This window comes from Anoplopoma fimbria, chromosome 21 (assembly GCF_027596085.1).
Source record: "Anoplopoma fimbria isolate UVic2021 breed Golden Eagle Sablefish chromosome 21, Afim_UVic_2022, whole genome shotgun sequence".
NCBI lineage: Eukaryota > Metazoa > Chordata > Actinopteri > Perciformes > Anoplopomatidae > Anoplopoma > Anoplopoma fimbria.
This window is the reverse complement of record NC_072469.1, coordinates 8,356,430-8,377,652: the sequence shown is the minus strand read 5'-3', so window position 1 is coordinate 8,377,652 and position 21,223 is coordinate 8,356,430. Positions and strand designations below refer to the sequence as shown.

Sequence of the window (21,223 nt, the reverse complement as noted above, 5' to 3'; positions counted from 1 at the left end):
GAGGTTACAAAAGTCAACTTTGCGTGACCATCAGATTTCTCAGCCAGTTGGAGTAGAAAACTCTGTCTTGGGTTGCTACACCAGGTTTTAAAGGTCCTTTCAGTATGAATTTATAAATCATCCTCCGAAAACATCTTAAGCAAGACATCACGTTCGAAATAAACTTTAAAAAGCGTAAATGTAGTATTTACCATTTCAGACCGGCGGTGATCTCCTTCCAGCAGTGACTGGAAACAGGATCATTTCCTCCACTGTTATTTCAGCCCTTGTAGCGCTTGCTCTGTACAACTGCCCCGTCCTGCTCCCTTTCCTTTCTGCAGTAACCCACAGCGGATGCCCCCCCCCCCATCTAAAGCACACACCGCCCCATATCCCCAACTATCCAACAGCACAATACAAACACACACAATCCACACATGGTGGACAGCAGGGGAAAGTCATTGTATTTATGTCTACGTTATGCATTGGTGCATGACTGTGCAAGACAGAGGGTTTCACTCACAATTCAAATATTTCACTGCAGGCTATTCCAGTATCCTATGAGTAGAAGATCGGCTCCCTGAAACTACATAGTTTCCATTCAGTGCTAAAAAAATGCACTTTATCTTAAAGCGTCAGCTCTAACACCAATCCTTATGTCCAATCTGAGCTTCCATCTCACTGTCCAATGGCTGCAGCTGAAGACAGAGATGACATTTGTTTCCAGAGGAGATAAGACCCTGCTCTACCCTTAGGAATCCTGCCAGCCTATGCAAGATATATACTCAGCAGGCCTTTGCCCTATAGAACACACACACACTCGGACACACCGAATGCATGAACACATACTCACACATCCAAATACCAATGTTGAATTCCAATGCTAAATATTATAATTAATGAATGTTGGAAGCAGTGCAGGAAGATCAATTTGTATTGCCAGAATTCACTTTTACATTGACAAGGTACTGTGATGGAGTTTTGAGCCAAGCATTCAAGTCAAGGCCTAACATAAAACGACAGGTCTAGACTTAGACCAAGACGGATCATTTACTAGTCATGCATGCAGTGATTTGCATCCACCTACAAGGGTGCAAGCGTTAAGTCTTCTCGCTCACTGTCTCTCTCGCCAAATAAATACATGCAAACTATTTGCCAACGGGGCTGCACCACCATGATCTGTCAAGACTTGTTCTTTAAAATCACTTCATCAGGAGCAAAACACATCTAACTTCTGAACACTTACATTCTCACAGATTAAACACAAACACACACACACACAGGATCCCTGTATAATGAAACACAAAGAGCACCCATCTATACATACACAGTGGACAAAGCCATGCTCATATTTCGGATGGCCCATTTATATGACACGTCCTCACATGAACCTGGTCGGTCTCCAGAGAGCGTCTCTCCTGAAAGAAATCACCTTCCAGGTCTAATTTGAGCCTCTCTGGGAGTATATCTGAGAATGTCTGGATGTGTGTGTGGCTCCGGGTCTGTGGTCACCAAAACAAAGAGGGCTTTCTTCTCTCCTGAGAAACCGGAGTCCTGCATCCTCTACATCATGTTGCACACACTGAAACGCACATACAATCTAATGTGATCAAAGGGGCTTAATTCCAGCACTGCCGAAGCTAAACTACATTTTTTTTTTGCACCTTTATTCGATGACAATGTATTGGGAGTCTTGGCTGGCTTTAAATCAAAGTATTTTGCTAAGTGTCAAGTCTCCTTTTTCGTCCCATAAAAGCAGCCCTGATAATGGCTTTGCTATTCATGCCTAATTAACGAGTTACCGAAGACCGCATGCACTCCTCCACTGAGCCTAAGATTTATTATACCCGCTCTCCCAGAGGAGAGTTTCTGTGTGTGTAGAAAAAGAGTCAGATAATCAGTAGTAAACTGAAGTTTTAATTTAACTTGAGAGAACTGCATCCAATGATTTTCCATTTCCTGAAAAAGTGATCAACTACACTTTCAAGTAAACTCTGTCCGCTACAGTTTATTTTACACTTGAAAGTTAAATGACGACTATTTCATGTGCTTATCCGTCATGCTTTTTTTTAATAACTATCCATTGTGTTTAACTCTTGTTGACTGGTAGTAACATGACCTGTTTTTGACCTCTGATAGACACAATGAGAAGCACTGCACGCAGAGACGCACACACACAGTTCTGAGCTCTCAGCTCTGGATGACTCAGTGATGCTATAAGTCATGAAACGCCGACTCAACTGTCAATAAACAACGGCACGCACTGATGCTTATAGTGTTAAATTACAACTAGGTTGCCTCTGCAGTGAGCTGACCTGAGTTGTTTTGGTAGCTTCCATGTTAACACAATCTGCAAAGTATGAAGCAGCGAACTAAACCAAACGTAGCAAAAGCTGAGCGGCATGGGATATTATGTGAATGTCTGTATATTTTAAACATGAGCCATCGTTGAGGAAGATTATGGTGTCAACCCGAGGAGGAGGTGCTATGATTAACTGCAGCACATGCTCCACTTCTGTCAAATAATCTAATTTATTACTGATTCCATTAGCTGCTGATGCCTGAAATATATACTTTCCCACTGTATACTTAGTCATATTCCAGGTGTTCCCAGTCGTCTATGTCATCTTGTTTAGTTAAAGAAAAGCCTGCCTTCTCGTTCTATCTGTTGAAAAATTGTTTTAAACATTTAGAAAAGCAGGTCTGACTTAGAGCTATTTTTTTTGCATGCCCCCACAACCACACTCCACCCCTTTGTCTCCACTGAGAAGGGCCAACTGAAAGTAAAGCACAGGAGATCAAAATAAGGTTTGAGCCAGATGCTTGGAGCCGTCCTGTCCGTGGTGAATTCATCCTGATGTGTCTCTGTGTCTGATTTGCCTTTTGAAGTTGGGCTCATACCTTTGGCCCAAGGTGGAGTCCAGATGTCAGGCCGCATGCAAAGATAGCAAAGGTACAGATAAAGAAAACAAGGAGAAACACCCCCCGTGCTTGCCCCCCATATGGCTCTGGGGGTCATAAAAACTTGGAATATCTTTGTCAATATATAAAAAAATATATACAGGTGTGCCAGTGATGGCGATCCATCAAAAAGATTTACAAACTGAAAATATGAAGAAGGAACATCAGCAACACAAATACATAGCTCTAAAGCATCGAGCATGTTTTTCCTCAGCAAAGAAAATTAGTTCCTCAATCTGTTCTTATGACTGGCATCATCTTACTGACAAACAAAGGATGCCAACATGCCTGTAGCCTAGGGCCTCCTTCAATTACCAAACAAATATAGAAGACCAACCAAACAGGTAACTACTGGGAAAGATGTGACATTTGAGGGTGGAGAGCTTGCAGGCTATTCAGTAGCTGACGTATCTCATGCTATGAGTTGTATATATATTGTACATTATTTCTGGCCAACATATTATGAAATCTGAACTTCAGATGTTTTTTTTTCCACCACTACACAATGCTGGTGTAGTGCTGCAAAGCTGTGATAAAATAAGTCAAGGAATGCTCCTCAGGCTGCAACTACTGTATTGACAAATGGCCTTAATTGCAGCCAAAGGAATGTAAGGGCGTAAGGTTAAAGAGGTCCCCGACATTTCACCTCAAATGTCTGCAAATCTGTCATGAACATCTGAACATTTTAGAATCCTCAGAACCACCAGCTGTCTGTTGAACCAGAGGAGCAACAATATAACTAAAGACAACTCTGACTTCTGTTGTTAAAAGAAGGCTGCAGGAAAAGAGCTCAGACCTGATTAGCTGGTCTGATTAACGCGCTGGCGTTGCGTTTGTGTGTAAAGTTTTGTCTGGCTTGACTCATTATCAGCAGTGATCAGAGGCAGGTCCATCAGGGCCTTCTGTCAGAGCGGCTTAACTGCCCCCCCCTTACCTCCCCACGACACTCAGGATTAGACACAGCCTTGGCGCCGCTCCACAGACCACTTGTCCTCTCAGTTGGGGTGCTGCACCCCCAAAACCCAACCCCCCACCCAGCCACATAGCCCCTATTAACTAGCAGGTCAACGCATGCCCGTCATTAACCTTGTGGCTCTTGTTTGTGTTACTCGCAGTAGCGCTCAATGTGTCACTTCATGAAGAGGTGGCAGATGCTATTAAAAACAGTGCAGCTCCTGATGGTCAGTGGAGGAGGTTTGATGATGATTAAAAGCAGATGTTTTGCTGCAGACCTGCTGCACACAGTGTCTGGTTGTGTGATTTCATGCACAAGGTGCAATAAAGGCTGTGACAAAGAGACTTTAGGTGGAAATATCAAATGGGTATAAATGTTCTAGTGTGCAATTATCAGGCATGTGCTCTAACCAGATATTCTCTGTCAGCTATTGTGATACTGCATGAATACTGTGCCAAGAGTGGAAGATATTATAATAATTTTTCTTTGTGCAGCTTAGTTAGAAACAATCCTCCCAAAACTCCCTCCCTTTTCTTTGATCATATATCTTTCAGGGAGGTATGCATGCTCGGAACCAGTTTTATCTAGCCGACCTTGGTTCCGAGGAGCAAGAGTGTAGCAGGGCCAGGAACCCACAGAGAGAAGTATGTGGGGGTCCCGTTAAATGTTGCAATGCCTCAGAAAGACTATGAGGGAGTTTACAGTACATTTACTGTGTAAAATGACAAATGAGCAGTATTTATGTGGCCTTTTTCCACATGAGTTGGTGGGAGGTGCAGATCTTGTGCACCCTGCCATCTTACAGGGGCTGTTACTTAATGCAGCATGTTTCATTTATTTCACTGATCTGCTTTTGACTTGCTGCCCAACTAGTAGTAGGGATCTCTTCTGATGTGAACCTTTTCCAAGGCTTCATTCAATTTTTTGTTCCCAATAAAGTCTTTTCTCTTTTTTTAAAACATAAACAATATTATTATTAGCGTCTTATAATCTTTTCCCCTCTACCTTTTTAAATTGTGTGATGCTAAAAAGCTTTAGAGCTAACATAGCCTTTTAACATCAAAGATGCTTTGACTTTGATGGATAAAGAAATCATAAGTTAACACATTTTTCAATGCATGATGTGCTTTCAATTTCGAAGGTTGCACGGCATCTTGGCTTTTTATGACACACAAATAGCAGCATGTTCAACATGTGTGCCATCATTTAATTACAAACAACCAAAAACTAGTTTACAAAAAAGAGTAAATAAACAGACAAAGACCACATTACAAATACAAGAAACGCCATTGGCTAAGTACAGAATACAAAGTGATACTGGGGGGCAATTTATCAATAATGTCTCACAAAAGACAGTATTGTGATAAATTGAAAAATTGTCTCACCCTCAGCAAGAAATAAAAACTGTAACTACAGCCCAAAATTGCACTGGATGACAGTTGACCTCTTTTGACTCGCACTTCTACTGTATCTGTGCTCTCATCAGCCAATGGATTATTACAGTTTGAGGGGTGACAGACCTGTCCGTCTCTCTGTCTGTCTGTCTCTCTGTCTCTCTGTCTGTCTGTCTGACTCTGTCTGTTGACCACAGCTGCAGACAACTGTACATGAACGCTACACTCTGTAGAGAAACCAGGGGCCCCTCAAGTCACAGCCCATCACACACATACACTGACACACAGGCGGAAGAAAGGAATTTGTGTGTGTAGGTGTGTAAGTGTGTGTGTGTGTGTGTGTGTGTGTGTGTGTGTGTGTGTGTGTGTGTGTGTGTGTGTGTGTGTGTCTTTGATCGCTCAAGCAGTTCAGTGTGTGCTCGTCCAATCCCCTGAGCACAGAGAGAGGGGCGAGAGGATGGGTGGCGATCTGGCCAGTGGGATATTATCTCATCTCCCTTGGGTGGGATCCAGGTCTTTGCAGGCCTGATGGGGGAGGAGGAAATTAAACCACTCGCTTATGTAGCCGGTTTAAGGATCACAGAAGGAGACGTGGGAAGAATTGTGGGGTACCATATATCCACACATAAGGATGAGTCAGTCAGTGTGTGTGTGTGTGTGTGTGTGTGTGTGTGTGTGTGTGTATGTGTGTGTGTGCAGTCATGCTGGGTGGAGCGGGGTCATCCACTTTTCAGACTGAAGCGATATCATCTTCCCAACCTCTGCTTGACCTTGATAAATCCCCGCCTTTGTAACTCAAACCTCCGGAGACAATTCTTTCTCACCCCTGAAGCAAGCACTGTTGCCACTGATGTTGTCTTTCCTGTATAGTCGGCACTTTTGCTTCAGCGTGAGAACCTTCGTTCTGCACTACCTATCAGCCACTTGACTTGTTTTCTTTCTGTTTTCCCTCAAAGCAGAATAATTAATCACACCTCCCCGGGACACTGAAAGACAAAACGCTTCAATAAACTTGTCATTTTTGTTTTGTTTGTATAATTTGCTGCGGTTTACATTAGCAGTGAATGATTGCATTCATCTTGACATCCTGAATTGGATTACGCCAATCATCTTTTTTCGTCTATCAGCACTACGTTCATTTGCCAGAAACTCCTGTTCAAACCAGTCTGCTTTCTGACAGCATCTTGTATTTTTTTCCCCTGACATGATAAATTCAAGAGCCATCCCCACTCTAATCTCACTCCCAACATTTGAATAACATATGAGCAGTATTATCCCAAAATCTATTTAAAAGTGTCATGTCTTTCAAAGTCAGCATATCAGCACCAACAGATACACTTATCTCCGGGTCTCATTTTGAGATTCAGCAGCTGAGGGTGGAATTTGATTTTGGTTTTTTTACAGTAGCTCAACCATTAGGAAAGCACTGTCAGAGGATATAACCCCTTGCTAATAAGGGCAGTATGTTCCAAACAAAATTATCTATTACCCGGGAATGACCCCAAACATATTTATCTATACAAGTTCATACATAAGCAAAAGAAAATAGTCCTCCTCTTGCTGCTTCTAATTGCATGTACTGAACAAATCCACCAACCCTGGACACACCAAAGGCAATATAATTGAATATAATTGCCAGAAAAAAAGCAAAGCTCCAAACGCCATTGAAATCTGTCAATAAAAATAATACAAACAATGTATCCCAAGAATAAGACTGTGAAAATTCAATAAGAGCCATTAAGTAATATTGAAGTAAAACCATGGCAGTATCCACTACTGGTTCCATTTATTCTGAATCTTTTTAGAAACTAAAATTGACTCTAAAACACATTTAAAGAAATACAAACTTACTAAATGTCAGAGATCTGGTAAAAGAATAATTAAGTCTAACATGACGTCATTGCAAAACATATATATATGTGTAATAGCAGTAACTAGCAGCGTAGAATCAGTTAAATGACTATGCCTATACTGTCTCCAAATCAATATCTTGCAAGATATGGCACAATGTTAAACCCTAACTTGAGATATATTTGTATCTTTTGTCAAATTAAATTAAACAAAAATATTGAATTATTGCAAATAAAGCTGCTGCAGTGGGCAATTAAATTGACAATAAAATATATTAAAGGAGACATTCGATCATTTGCTTTGAAATGATTGCTTTGCGTTATTGTGCCATCTCCATACGAGGATGTGGAGCGTCTGCAGGTACAGTTGATTGTACTTTATGGGTGAATTACTGCAGACAACCTCACGGCGTCCATCTAACAAAACATCGGTGAAGTGAAGGCATCTGTTGCGGTCAAACACGTTTTTCTTTCCCAACAAAAGTCGTGCGTCCAAGTTTTGCATTCGCTTCTTGGAAGTTTTGCAGCACCTGACCCCCCTGCGGATGTGCGCTCTGCTGCAGCACAAACACTCCCAGTGCGTATTACACTTTATGCTTTAAAAAAGCGCAATAATCCGTGCATTAGTGTGGTAGTATGCACAAAAGGCACGCAATGTCTAGGACTGCGTAAAAGTGTCCGATTAATCCTACCTTTTACGCACTGCAGGCGTCGGTGTGCCAAGTTTATTCCGTCTGTTTTGGGGAACTTTCTTTCTATTCCTCATGCGTCAAGGCGTTCTTCAGATCCATCGTCTGTTCTGCAGAGCAAGCAGCGTCCCCCGCACTCCAACACACGCAACACTGCTCCTCTCCCGCAGCTCAGCCCAGCTCGCTCCAGCAGGCACCTACAAGTAAACTGAGCCCCCTCCAGCGGTGACATCACAAGTCACTATGGTAACTCTGACTCCACCCCAGTCCGGAGCTGAATTTACCTGTCAGACTACTTCAAGCTCACAACAAACTCTTTCCTCCGTCTCCCCTGATGCAGATGCAGCCAATCTGTTGATGACTTGATGGTGTAATAATGCATAATGCATAGCACACATGTTACCCCAGATCTCTCTCTCTCTCTCTCTCTCTCTCATGCATACACACATACACACACACACACACACACACACACACACACACACACACACACACACACACACACACACACACACACACACACACACACACACACAACACAACACAACACAGCACAGTTGAGTATATAGGTTTGGAGTAACATAACACAGCATCCCTGCTGGCTGATATGCAAATTCAAAGAGTTCACCATCAGTTTCCTAATGAAAAGGGTTCACTTTGCATGTGTGTGCAGGCTGTGCTGGCTGGTCTGAGAGCAGCACACGAAATTCCCCCCTTGCACAATGCCTCGTACCACTGCCTGGAGCTCCCCTGTGGCTCGGTGCCAGTCTCACCATTACCTCAATTGTTTTGGCTACAAAAGCCAGCTTGCCCCTCCCTTTTGTGTCCTCTGACCCGGAGCAAACACACAGACAATGACCAGGTGAGCCAAATGTCCTCGTCGTGACTCCCTCTGTGTCACCCTCCCCCATCAACTTACTTGACTTAAAAAGCATGGCTTTGTAATGAGTAAATGCTCCGAAATAGCATTAAAAATATATTTTAACCCCATGCCGTCGTCTTGAATACACGAAAAAGCAGACTGAAACTATAGGCAAGTCCAATTATGGCAAAAAGGGCTTTATAGTGTGTGGACAATTCAAACTCTTCACGTGTTTTCTACTCCTTCACAAAAACACCACATTACTGTTTTTTCACAGCAGCTGTGGGAGGCATACGTGACAGGCAGATTTATAGGATAGACTTCACATTTAACCTGCGGCAAAAAAGGGAGGAGAGGAAATAGTTTTGCTGCAATGTTACCTCAGTCTGCAGAGGAAAATAACAATACCTCAATGTGACCATATAAGAGCACTTCAAAGTTCACATGAGAGTATGTCAGTACATAAACAGCATTATTTATCTCGTCATTTGTACTGTCATCCATCTTCTATCTTTGTTTTCATGTCAAATGATTAGTTTAACATTATATAGAAAATATGTGTGATGCTTTCTCCGAAGTGTTGGACAAGAAAAAAATTCATACAATTCAATACAATATGAATCAATAAACTTTGTTTAATCTTGATAAAAGAAACTACAGTGTATAAACAATGACGTTCCATTGTACAGGGGGATATGTGGATGGTTCCAGTCTTTGTTTGAAGCTAAGCTAACCAGCTGCTGGCACCAGCTACATATTTACCGTACAAACTTGAGAGTGGTATCTACTCTTCTATTTCTCTGCAAAAAAAGTAAAGAAGTATTTCCTAAAATGTCTATTCCTTTGAGATATATTTGTATCTTTGATAAAATTAAATTAAACAAAAATATTGAATTATTGTAAATAAAGCTGCTGCAGTAGGCATGAAATTTACAATAAACTATATTAAAGGAGATATATGAGGAGAGACTATAATGTACAGACAGATATTGTACAGACTTTAAAGAATAAAAGGTTATTAGACATTTTACACTAACAACAGCTGCTTCCATCTAGAAACAAGGTGGATGGAGTTTGCAAGCACTAAAACTAAAAAACAATGTGCTGAAAGATGCTAAAACGCTCCTTAGAGATTGGGGTGTAGCTCTGTGGGTTTGTAACCAAGTGCGACACCTTTCACACTTTACTTTATCGTTTGATTCATTTTTGATATTGTGATTTGTGCAGCTTTAAAACAAATACACTGTAATCCCTTGTAAGGAATTAACAAAACAATAGATTTATAATCCAGAGCATCATAACAATGCGGGCTAAGACAAACAACAACTCTGCACACCCGAGCCTCTCTCAACCCACTGACCTGCTCTCGGAGCCTTTCCTGGTGGCCCATGATCGCTGAGGCATGATGGGGGTATTTCTGCTTCAGATGCTCCAGGAAGGCCTCCCTCTTCTTGTCCATTTCTGGCGGCTGCATCGCCAGGATCTCACGGGAGCCGCGGGCTCCCCCTAATGTGTGCCTACGAGGGACAGTGCGGCTGCCTTTGGCGTCCCCCTTTGAAAGGCCAGTCCCATTTGGGGAGGCCTGTCGGCGGCTTACGTGCTGGGCGTCCTCTGGGGAGGTTACCTTCAGGTTGCTTTTGGTTTGTTCTGAGGGGACAGAGGGGACAGAGAGGCAAAAGGAGTCAAAACAAATGCGTGTGCTGATGTTTTGATTACAAGTATGTGTGTGTATGTTGCTATTCCATAGGTCATGAAGAGGGCATGTCAGGGCAAACTCAACCATCTGGGACTGAAAACTGACAGACTCCCATATGCACAATTATGTTAATATTCTCTCCAGAAGCAATGCCGACATACACATATGCAGTTGGCCTAGTTCATTATATATTCATGCTGTTTTGTATCGGCAATAAATCCACAATTTAATGTGACAGACAGAATATTGGTGATGAAAACACTGAATTGAAGCAGATGCTCAGGCTTCCTTCCTTAATATAAAAGCCAAGGATGTTCATTAATGTAAGAACACAAATGAAGAAACTCAGAAACGATATCCAGAGCATCTGTTTTAGCATCCAGAGCCTTGCAAAACTTGGAAATTGCAATAAGTTGCAATAAGGTTATTTGAAAGTTGACATCTTAATTCAAAAATATTAAAAGTTAATGTCTTTTGTTACTTTTTCAGAAGGCCTGGGCCATACTTCAACTGCAATTGGCAAGTTGTTGCCTTTTCTCACAACCACAAATACGTAATTGACCAAAAGAGGTGTTGGTGATGGATATTTGATTTTAGGGCAGAATAAATACAACCTCTTTAGGCACATGAATGTCTTTGCACAAATGACTTTGTCTTAAATCAATCAGAGCCTGGGGAATAAATAAAAAATCCATCTATCTGAGATCTTTCCCGTGAGATTCCGCAAAGTAGGAGAAGAGAGGAGAAGAGAAAATAGAAAAGAGAATATGGATCGAAGCAAAGAAATAGAGACCCCCTGCCTTGTTTTCTATACAGGCAGGTAGAGCTATGCCTTGTTTTCTATACAGGCAGGTAGAGCTATAATGTCTACCTTTCAGAGGGTAATGACGGAGAATAAAGGACCTTTTATTGAGGTCACCTCCTCAACAGTTGAAGATGGATATTTCAAGTGATTTTCCACTATTGCGGGTTGTTTCAAAAGTTTTCGCCTGAGGATCTTTTGTAGAAAACAGTAACCACAAACTCAGGCCTACTTTTTTGAAGTGGTGTGTCACGATTAAGCTCCCTCACCAGCACCATCAGCCCAAAACACCCACCCCGCTCAAGTTCAGTGCCGCAGTAGTCTCATTTACTTCCAGTCCTATTTTTAACTCCCAAACAGTTTCCCTACTGCTAACCAAATTACACTCAGCAGACAGAATAGACTCTAAAGGATCAGAATTAATTTGTCGGGTGGCATGTCAGAAAGCTCATTACCTTCCCCAAGTGAACAATCTTTGTCTTTATCTGCTATTTCCTCTTCCATTGCACTTTGGGATCAACAACACACAGCGACGGTGAAGGAGTAAGACGGGGAGAATCAGCTAACTGCTTTGCTTAGGGATTCCAGACGTGGCTCACGTGGAAAAAGGGGGCTTGAGATAGGCCCTGCCCCATATCCCCAGGATAGACTGCTGGGGATTTAGAAAGTCAACTGCATTCCAGGACCCAGAGCGACTAGCCCCTCGCCCTCAGGCTAAAAGCTCCTCTGCTACCATGGAGTGGTCATTGGCTGAATGTAAATGTGTCTGAGTGAAACAGAGTGTATATAGAGCTTTGAAAAAGTAGATACAGACAACGAACACGTCGTCTCGTCTTAAAACTAGGCTCTGAGACTAACAGGTGTCAGTCAAACTGTCTGACACGCACCTAAATATATATATACACACACACACACACACACACACACATATTCACACAGTCTGTTCCTTATCAGGTATTTGTTTGCAAGCTGTCTCTTGTTTAACTCTCGATCCCCGAAGAGGGGCCCACCAGACACGAGCATGCATCCAAATGTGTCATAACCTACTTCTGAGCCACATCCACACTGCTCTCAGCGCATGGCAGCCCGCTAATACGAGATGGAGTTATCAAATCAACGCGACTGTCTAAGACAAGTGACTGTCCTGCAGGCAGTGTTGTTTCCAATTAGGAGCCTCGCAGGAGACAGCAGTCTTTGTGTTTGTTGCTTCTCTGTGGGCTATTAAAAGCAACACTGTCCTGGTTGCCTGACAGTCAGCAAACACGCTCAACGGCCTCACATATTGTGCAAACATGTCAAAACACAAAAGACTGGAGCCGATATATATATGTGTTTATGCAAAAGAGGACACGGGGGGGGGGGGCTGCGACTTTGCATGAGATCATCTCTTTGCAGCTGCCGATGTAAGTGACCTGATCTAAATTTGCGAGGAGAAAGGTGCAAATTGGCATACCTTAACAGGAAAACGTGAGGGGATCAATGGCCTAGTTTGTGGGCCATGTAATTGAAAGTGGTGGGGCGAGCGCATGAACAAACACAATGCAGCAGCTGACGGATGATGTCTAACATATGGAGACAAGTCTGCTTCCACCCACTGTCTGCTTTCACCCGCTCACGTGCTCCAGCTCTCAGCCAACGATAGGCAGACAGTTTACAGGCCAACAGACAGGGATCATGTCATTATACTGTGGCAGGCTATGCTAACACTCTTTACATAGTTATCTGTAATGCTTATTCAATTCAATGAGTTTTCCTTTTCTGGTGCACAAGCTTCTCCTGAAGCGACCTCATCCACCTTGGCATATATTAGTAAATTCTTACGCTTCCCTGAATTATATGCAGCAACGCCCAGAGAACAGGCTTGAACATGCTCAGCAGTGGCTTTATGAGCAGATGGTTAGAGCAGCAGCTATAGCACAGTGAAACTTGTATTGCATCCTTTTCTTATAGATTTCTCCAGTATAACTGCTAAAAGCAGCAAAATAAAATCCAGAAAGCTACTAAACCTACAACTTTAGCTGAATCTTAATGCTATAAAACTCTACATTGAAGGGTCTTTGAAAATACCTTTATTATGTATTGACTAACATACAACCACAAAAGGAGCCCTAAGCCACCAATAACAACGTTTTATTATTAAATTGACGTGTCTAGTCATTGGGCAAACTTACAACTATTCTTTCATGAACCACTATCCTATAGTTTTTTTTCCTGTTGCTTGAACATTTACATGAAGTATTTGACCATGTATAATCAAGAGTCGACTCATAGAGTGTCAAAACATGGTCTGAAATTTGAAAGACTTCCAAAGAAATGCAACTGAAATTCTTTAGATTTCATCATAGCCATAGCAGTCAGTGTCAGTTGTTCTGTGTCAAAATCCTTCTGTCCTGACAATGACCCGCATATCATCACAGCCAACCAAGAGGTCAGCCTTCCACCAACCCTCAGTCATAATTAAAACGGCTCTTCCAAACCAACAACTACACCCTGTGGTCTTAACAACCTGCCTCGCTGCACTTTTACTGTCAGCATTCCGGGCCAAAAACTGACCTCCTTCTTGCAGAGTGTCTCAAGGGACCTGCAAGTGAATTGTGTCTCGGTCCAACAGCTTAAGAATGTCACTCTCTCTTTCACAGCTGCGAGTGCATTGAGTAAACGATGGTCCCCTCAGTTGAAAGACAACATGAAACACTTGCCCATGAGCACTCAGGTCTTATGAGGAGCAGGCCCTCCTGCTGTTTGCAGTTACTTTTCTGGTTGGCACTTATTTATGTAGGAATGTATCCCTGTGCACACTCCCACTCTGCCCTACTATTACTGTCCCATAACTATGCAGTTAGATACAAAGCCCTGTTGTGTGCAATAAAAGCAGTGCTCACATAGCGGTACCCTGAAGCCATGAATGGTGATACACATAACAGCACTGGTCCACTGCTGAGTATCTGACAGTATTTTTATTATGTAGAAGTTATCGGGATATCAGATGATCCGTTCATGTGGAACTGAGCCGTGTGTATGAAAAGGATCTTATTTAAATGTGATTAGAATACATTAAGCCTCAGACAACTAAATACAATATAATAATGTCCTGTTTAACAAGTCATTGAGCCTGAGACTTTAAATCTTGTTTGAAAAACAACAAAAACTGCCAGTGGGCTTAAATAAAAATGACCCATTAAAATATTTCTGCCCATACTGGTCTTTCGGTCGTTCCATCCCTTTGGTCCGGACTGAAATACCTTCACATATATCCATACTTTTCCTTTTGCATCACCATGAGGTTGAATTTGTGGTTTTGAATGAAATCTTGACAACTATGGGATGTATTGTAGTGGTGGGAATTACAAATCAGTTGCAAATAATAGCATTTAGCTCAAAGCACTCCTTGTACAGCATCAAAAAGTTGCTTCTGTGGCTGTCGACTATTGTTTTATAATGACAGTGTCATAGTGTTAAATAAAATAGATAGATTATTAGGTATGCGTTTGAAAAACATCTTGAAGTAAATTGGTAAATCTAAGGTACATTTTAAGAGCCAAAAAAAGAATGATGGCTTGTAAAACTGCTAAAAACTGTAGACGTATTTTCCCACTCCTCCTCCTTTGTTTTCCCATCAGTTGTCCCTCCTGTCAGACCGAGACCACCTGATTCCGTGCCCTTCGCTTATCTCGTTACCCTCTTCCGCCCACAGTCAGCGCTGTACACTGACCCTGCCAAGCTGCAGGAGAAGGCTAATGTGTGAGAGTCTGTGGAGGTGACCTGCTCAAAGCCCGCTGAAAAGGACGCTGATTTCTACACCGACCTGTCACTGATTGCTGATCTGACAGATAAGCTCTTTTCCGTGCAGGTAACTGACACCAGAGATCCAAAATGCCCCCGCAATGCAGACTGGCCACATTTTTCACATCAAATACACACACACACACACACACACACACACACACACACACACACACACACACACACACACACACACACACACACACACACACACACACACACACACACACACACACACACACACACACACACACACACACACAGAGACAGACATTCATGCATTTTCACTCACATGCAGGAAATATCTCACTTCCGATCCGGGTATCTGTTTCACTCTTTGCATGTTCAAGTCATAATTCCCAATTTTCAGGGATGTCAACACTTGTGAATTTTGCACACAATGGGAAAAACACTGCACATGTGTGAAAGCAATTCTTTACAAAGAGAAAGGTGAAATAGGAACCTTTAGTTGGAAGGGATTTAATTTCTAGTTTTGCCTAAGGCTCGCTGCCAAGGGAAATTGTCCACATATGAAATCCACCAATCAGAGAGACCATTGTGTATGAGGCGACCTTTACCCCCAAGTCCTCCCCTCCTAAAGGCCGTGGATCAGTGCTGCCTTGTTTTCATTTGGGAGGTTGATTATATGACTTTCAGGTCACAATGTCACGATTCCTGGAGGACAGCAGGCTGCTATTTTGTCTTCTTCTTTATGCTGTATTAGCACAGAACTGGCCTTAATAAATTCAATATGGTTGTCAAATAATTCAGAAATTCCTGCTCTCATTGTTAACCACAAAAACGCCCTTTCCTACACATTTCTTTGTGATTGACCCACATCGTTCTCCTCTCTGTGCGTTTACGTTTCCTGTTGATTCGAGAGTGAAGTCCAAAATGTGCATGTGTAATGTGAGAGCACTCAACCTTATAGCCCCAATAGCACTGTCATACTGTAAACTACAGCCCAGTCAACAGATCGTAACCATCGTCCCCAACTGCACCCTCACTGGCTGTCCTCCCCATTAAAAAATACACAACTGTCCACTCCTTCAGGAATAAAATACCATAAAATAAAGCACCACATATGAATAATACATATGAAGCCGACAAATAAAATCTCGTTAGTGGCTTAAAAAGTCAAGATTCAGATGTCAGATTCCTCTCCTATAGTTCTGTAACTCTTTTGACCGCTCAGCACATGACTGGATTTTCCTCTGCTACCCTTATTTTTGAATCTCTTCTTTGTCTTCACCTTACCTTTATTTCTGTCTCTATTTCCCACCTTTTTCCCACCCGTCTATCCCTCGCTCAATGAGACATCTCCCAGCTGCCCTGCTACTGTTGATAAACATTAGTCCCCACCCTGTACGTTTGTTAGCTTGTTGGCTGTTAAACCACTGCAACATCTGTCTCAGCTCAGACTTGTGGACACCCACAGCCTTGTGGTACATACACTGATTGCAATGCACCTTTCAATTAAGATACTTGTGTATATGTGTGGATACATTCAGTAAGAATGTGTTCAGTCAGATACACAGTCCTGTCCAGACTTTCCGCTCTGCTGAAGCCTTATAAACAGTCAGGGCTGCCAACCTGACAGGCGCACTGCCAAAAGATATGAGTTACAGTCATGTGCTCTGGTGTGCGGGTCTGGGTGTCAGCGCTGGGAATAGTAGCAGTGGTGGCGTGAGCATATTTGATATCAAAACAGCTATGGAGCTCCAGAGAATTTTTACAACCTAACATTGCAAAATAGAAGTTAAATACATATGTATCACACAGGGGACTGTCAGCGTGAGGCTTTTTACTTTAGCTGGGCTCAATGAAGCATGGCAAATTCATTTTGCTGCTGCTTTGCCTCCAAGTAGGAATCGCTTATCCTAAGACTTGTAGATCTTTAAGTAAAGTGAAAATTTAACAGCCTTTCCTACTGAATGGACTACAACTACAATACAGTTTGACTAAGTCTTTGGACTAGGTGAAACCACTATTCACAAGTCTGCAAATCAATTATTTTGCTCTGTCTCCGTCATCCCTCCTTCTCCTGCTTTTTTCTCCAGTTATTGTAAACAAGCTAAGGGGATCTGAGAGAGGGGCCACCAACAGAGCGGGCCTGCTGGTTCTGATACTTGCTTCTAAAAAAAAGATAGTGAAAAACTCAAACAAACAGCTTTGTTTATTGGCCAGCTCCACTCTTCAGCACATATGCTGTTTCTTTCAACTATCCCTCTCTGACGCACATCAGCCCCAGATCAATCCGAATCAACTAACCTCCTATTGCCTTCTCTATACTAAACAAGTTGTTGCTGCCTTTTTGAGCTGCACTGCATTTTCATCACACCAGGGGGTGCTGTTGAAGATGCACCAGGCATGATGTGGAATCATCAGGGGGGAATTTTTGTGTATGAGTGTGTGTGTGTGTGTGTGTGTGTGTGTGTGTGTGTGTGTGTGTTTTTGTGTGTGAGTGTGTGTGTGTGTGTGTGTGTGTGTGTGTGTGTGTGTGTGTGTGTGTGTGTGTGTATATGTGTGAAAAAAGAAAATAAGAGGAAAGTGTTTTTGTGTGCCTCCTCCATCTTGCACAAGGAAGTAAGCTCGAGCATATTTCCTTGGTTGTTTATTAACTGAGACTCTAAGTGCTGCTTAATGAACCAGTGTGTTTGTTAGTGTGTCTCTGTGTGCAATTGTGTGTACGTGTGTGTGTGTGTGTGTGTGTGTGTGTGTGTGTGTGTGTGTGTGTGTGTGTGTGTGTGTGTGTGTGTGTGTGTGTGTGTGTGTGTGCACACAAGCGCACATGTGTTTGCCAGTAAACCCCAGCAGTGTGTACACTTCATTAACTCGTGGCTAGAGTAGGTGTAAGTCAACCTAGCCACCGGCTCAGATGTCTGCAGGTCTCCCATGACAACCGTCTCTGAGGCCGGTAGCGTTCTGACGGGGAGGCCCCAGTTGCAGCTGTGAGGAGAACATCATGCTACCTCATCTCCCCTGACTAAGAGAAACTTTTTCTTTACAATATGATTCACTTTGGGTCCCTTGCTGCAACCTCCCGAGGACCAGAATTCTCTCCCTGGATAACAGATAAGAGTGCACTGGGCTAGAGACTATTTCATTGGAGTTAATTCAATCACACCAAATCCCCAGTGTGAGTGACTCATCTGTTTACAGCCTACCAAGGTTGACTAGGGATGGGTATCATTTGAATTTTTTCATACTAGTGCTGATTCGATATTTGAGTTTTAATACCAATATGATAATTTTTGCCAGGCAAGTGACTCGCATGGCAGTTGATATATTATATTTACTGGAACCTCAGAGGTAAAGGGATGGAAATATTACAATAAAAATGTAATATGAGAATTACCACTCTACAATTCAACACCACCACAAAATACAGCCTCTAGTTTGGCTATAAAGCTGAATAAACACCTCAACACAAAAACGTTATGCAGACTAATGGCTAGGTGGACGACTGACTTTTTTTCCCTCTTTATTTTGGCGGGGACTGGTCTTTTAAGCCTGTAGCTGCATCGGACTCTGGCCATGCAATGATAGTTTCACGGTGGACATCAGATCTGCCTACTGACTAGTTTTACAGACTGTCCATCAGCCAGCAAAATGTTGCCTGTCAGTATTTTTGCAACAGGAAACTGCATGAAGTGAAAAAAAAGTCGAATACTCAGACCTCTCTGAAACTGTGTGCTTGTTGATAAGATATCTCCTATCTGTTTTGGCGAGTTTTCTCTGTCAACAAATTCAAAACAAGTGCACACAGCGGAAATGCACTTGCGATATCAAAATAACGACAAAAACACACACAGGCACAAAAACACAAGCACATACAGTATGCCTAGAGTAAACTAAAGATATGGCTTCCTTTGCACAAACAAGCTTAAAATACTGAGGGAGGCACCTGCTCTTCTTATCTGGTGATAATTAGATGGAGTGAGACACATTTTAAGACAGATGTCTATGAAGACGCACTAGAGATTTCACAACAAAGTCCTTAGCAAATTTAAGCAACTTTAGTCCCTTTTGCTGCAGCGAGTTAACTATGCGTTCAGCCTGCACATGTCTTTCAATATGCCTGCTCTCTCAAAAGTTTATTAAAAAGTGATTGCGCTGCAATTGACTCTCTTCATAATGATAAGCAGCTTAGGGCCTGGACTTTGCCTGCCAGTCAATCATGTGTTTTTAACTTTTCCCCCCTGCGCTGCATATATCCTCTTTGCCTGTTTCCTCTGCATGCTGGCACAGCATAACTAACATAAACTTAAAGCCTATTACTAGCCAGCAGCTCAGGAATGTGTTAATAAATCAAATGATTGAAAATCAGTAAATTCACTCTATGACATTAGGCTTGAGGATAAAGGTGTATTATATCAAAATGTACTGCTCAAACACCTAAAAACTGTGTCTACAACTGTGTGCATAGCAGAGCTGATGAAACTGAGTGGCTCCATAAGGTCCTGCTTTGGAGCGGTGAGTGCTGCTGGAGCTGATAAGTGATGCAGGTGGTGGAGGGATGTGAAATAGGCCCTGTTGAGGGGGGAGCCACTCTGAGAATCCTGGGAACACTAGTGCCTCTGTCCCAGACTTTATCTGTGAAACCTGCTGTGTGCCGTCCGTGTGTCTGTGGCTGTGTCCCCCGGTATGGATGTGTGTGTGGATGTGTGTGTGTGTGTGTGTGTGTGTGTGTGTGTGTGTGTGTGTGTGTGTGTGTGTGTGTGTGTGTGTGTGTGTGTGTGTGTGTGTGTGTGTGTGTGTGTGTGTGTGTGTGGGTCAGTGGGTGGACTGCATCCAAGCTTAAGACTCTATGGAGCAGAAGGGGCTGGAAGGTTTGTGAATGTGGCCAGACCTATTCAGAGGGAGGGGAAAAAAATGCATGCAGAAACTGTAATGATATAGGTTTAGTGCATTTTTGCCCCCTCAAGATTTGTGGTCACTTAAAACACAAAAAATATGTGTTTATATATTTATATATGCATATGTTTTCAAGTACTTTAAGAGGATATTACTTAGTTGAATCACAAGAATGCTGGTGATCAACTTGATGGAAAGAAAGGAAACAACACACGCTTTATTATAGTGTGGTTGTAGCAATGGAAATGTTGCAACTTTCCCACGGGAGAGGGGGAGAGAAAGTGAGTGCCTGCAAAGTTTAATAGTTTCACCACAGTGGGGCCGTAATGCACAGCCAGGTCACGGGTGTATGGAAGGCATAGGAGTGTGTGGGCACAATTCTAACTGCACAATGCCAGTGATTGATTTTACTCCGTGCACATGAAACAGTTACCTGGCATCATTTTGCCTCCTAGTGGTATTGGCCTCTGTGCTGTAATCAACTCCTCCTCCCCTGCAGCACAGCAGGCTAACTTAAAGGCCTAAACTATAAAAAATAGAAGAGTGGACGCAACAGGGTAGGTAGGGCAGTGAGAGTCCATATGAAGGAGACAACTAAAGTCACAACTTTAAAACATCTCTAATCCATTTCTTTATAGTAACAATAGATCAAACAACTAATGTTAAATGAGTCACTCGAAGTGACAAAACCTCAGAGAATTGGCACCTGACCCTTCAGTTACCCTCAGTTCATTGGACCGTTTTAGAGTTTTACATCTTATTGTTTTGACCCGCAACTGTACTTTTTGGATTTTAATCAGCATTAGCTGTTGAACATAATGGAGCATTTATCAGCTAAAGAGACACATATTTCCCACAGGAGTTGGTGGGGACCAAAACAGAGCTAAAAGGAGACTGGAAATTGAACTTCATAATGCTTTCAAATGAACGCAAATGTTAAATAAGCAATATAAGAAAGTGATATGGACAGGACAAATTGTTTATCATTTCTTTCAAAATTAGTCCCTAAGTCAGGAAGCAGCAAATAAATGTTAAAAATGTAAAAACAACACATACATGTTAAAATTGATGGTTGTCTAAATGTTTTCTTTTACTACAAGTCAGTGTGTCCATTAACAGCTATGTGTCCACCTATAATGAATGTTTACCGGCTCATTACTTCTTGCTTTCTTTGACTGCACAGACAGTTCTGTCAAAGTCTTCCTAGCATTGAGGTCAAAGGGACATTTTGTGTGTCTACAGCACTGATACTTTAGCTGTGCAAAGTGAGGAAAAAGGCCACTGTTACAGTCGTTAAAGACAACAGTCACAGCAAATGTAAAATGTCCCAGTGGCATGACCTGCCTGGCTTGAAATTTATGCTCAACACTGTTTGGTCCATAACAAACACGGCAA

At 42.3% G+C, this 21,223-nt stretch overlaps 1 protein-coding gene across 1 annotated transcript in view; it reads right to left on the bottom strand.

The window, feature by feature from the left end:
- The window catches only part of si:ch211-285f17.1 (sickle tail protein homolog), a 101,637-nt gene that overhangs the window by 32,898 nt on the left and 47,516 nt on the right, over positions 1-21,223 (bottom strand). Inside the window, 1 exon segment of the mRNA XM_054622550.1 lies at positions 10,051-10,337. Within this exon segment, the coding sequence (XP_054478525.1) occupies positions 10,051-10,337 (287 nt within the window).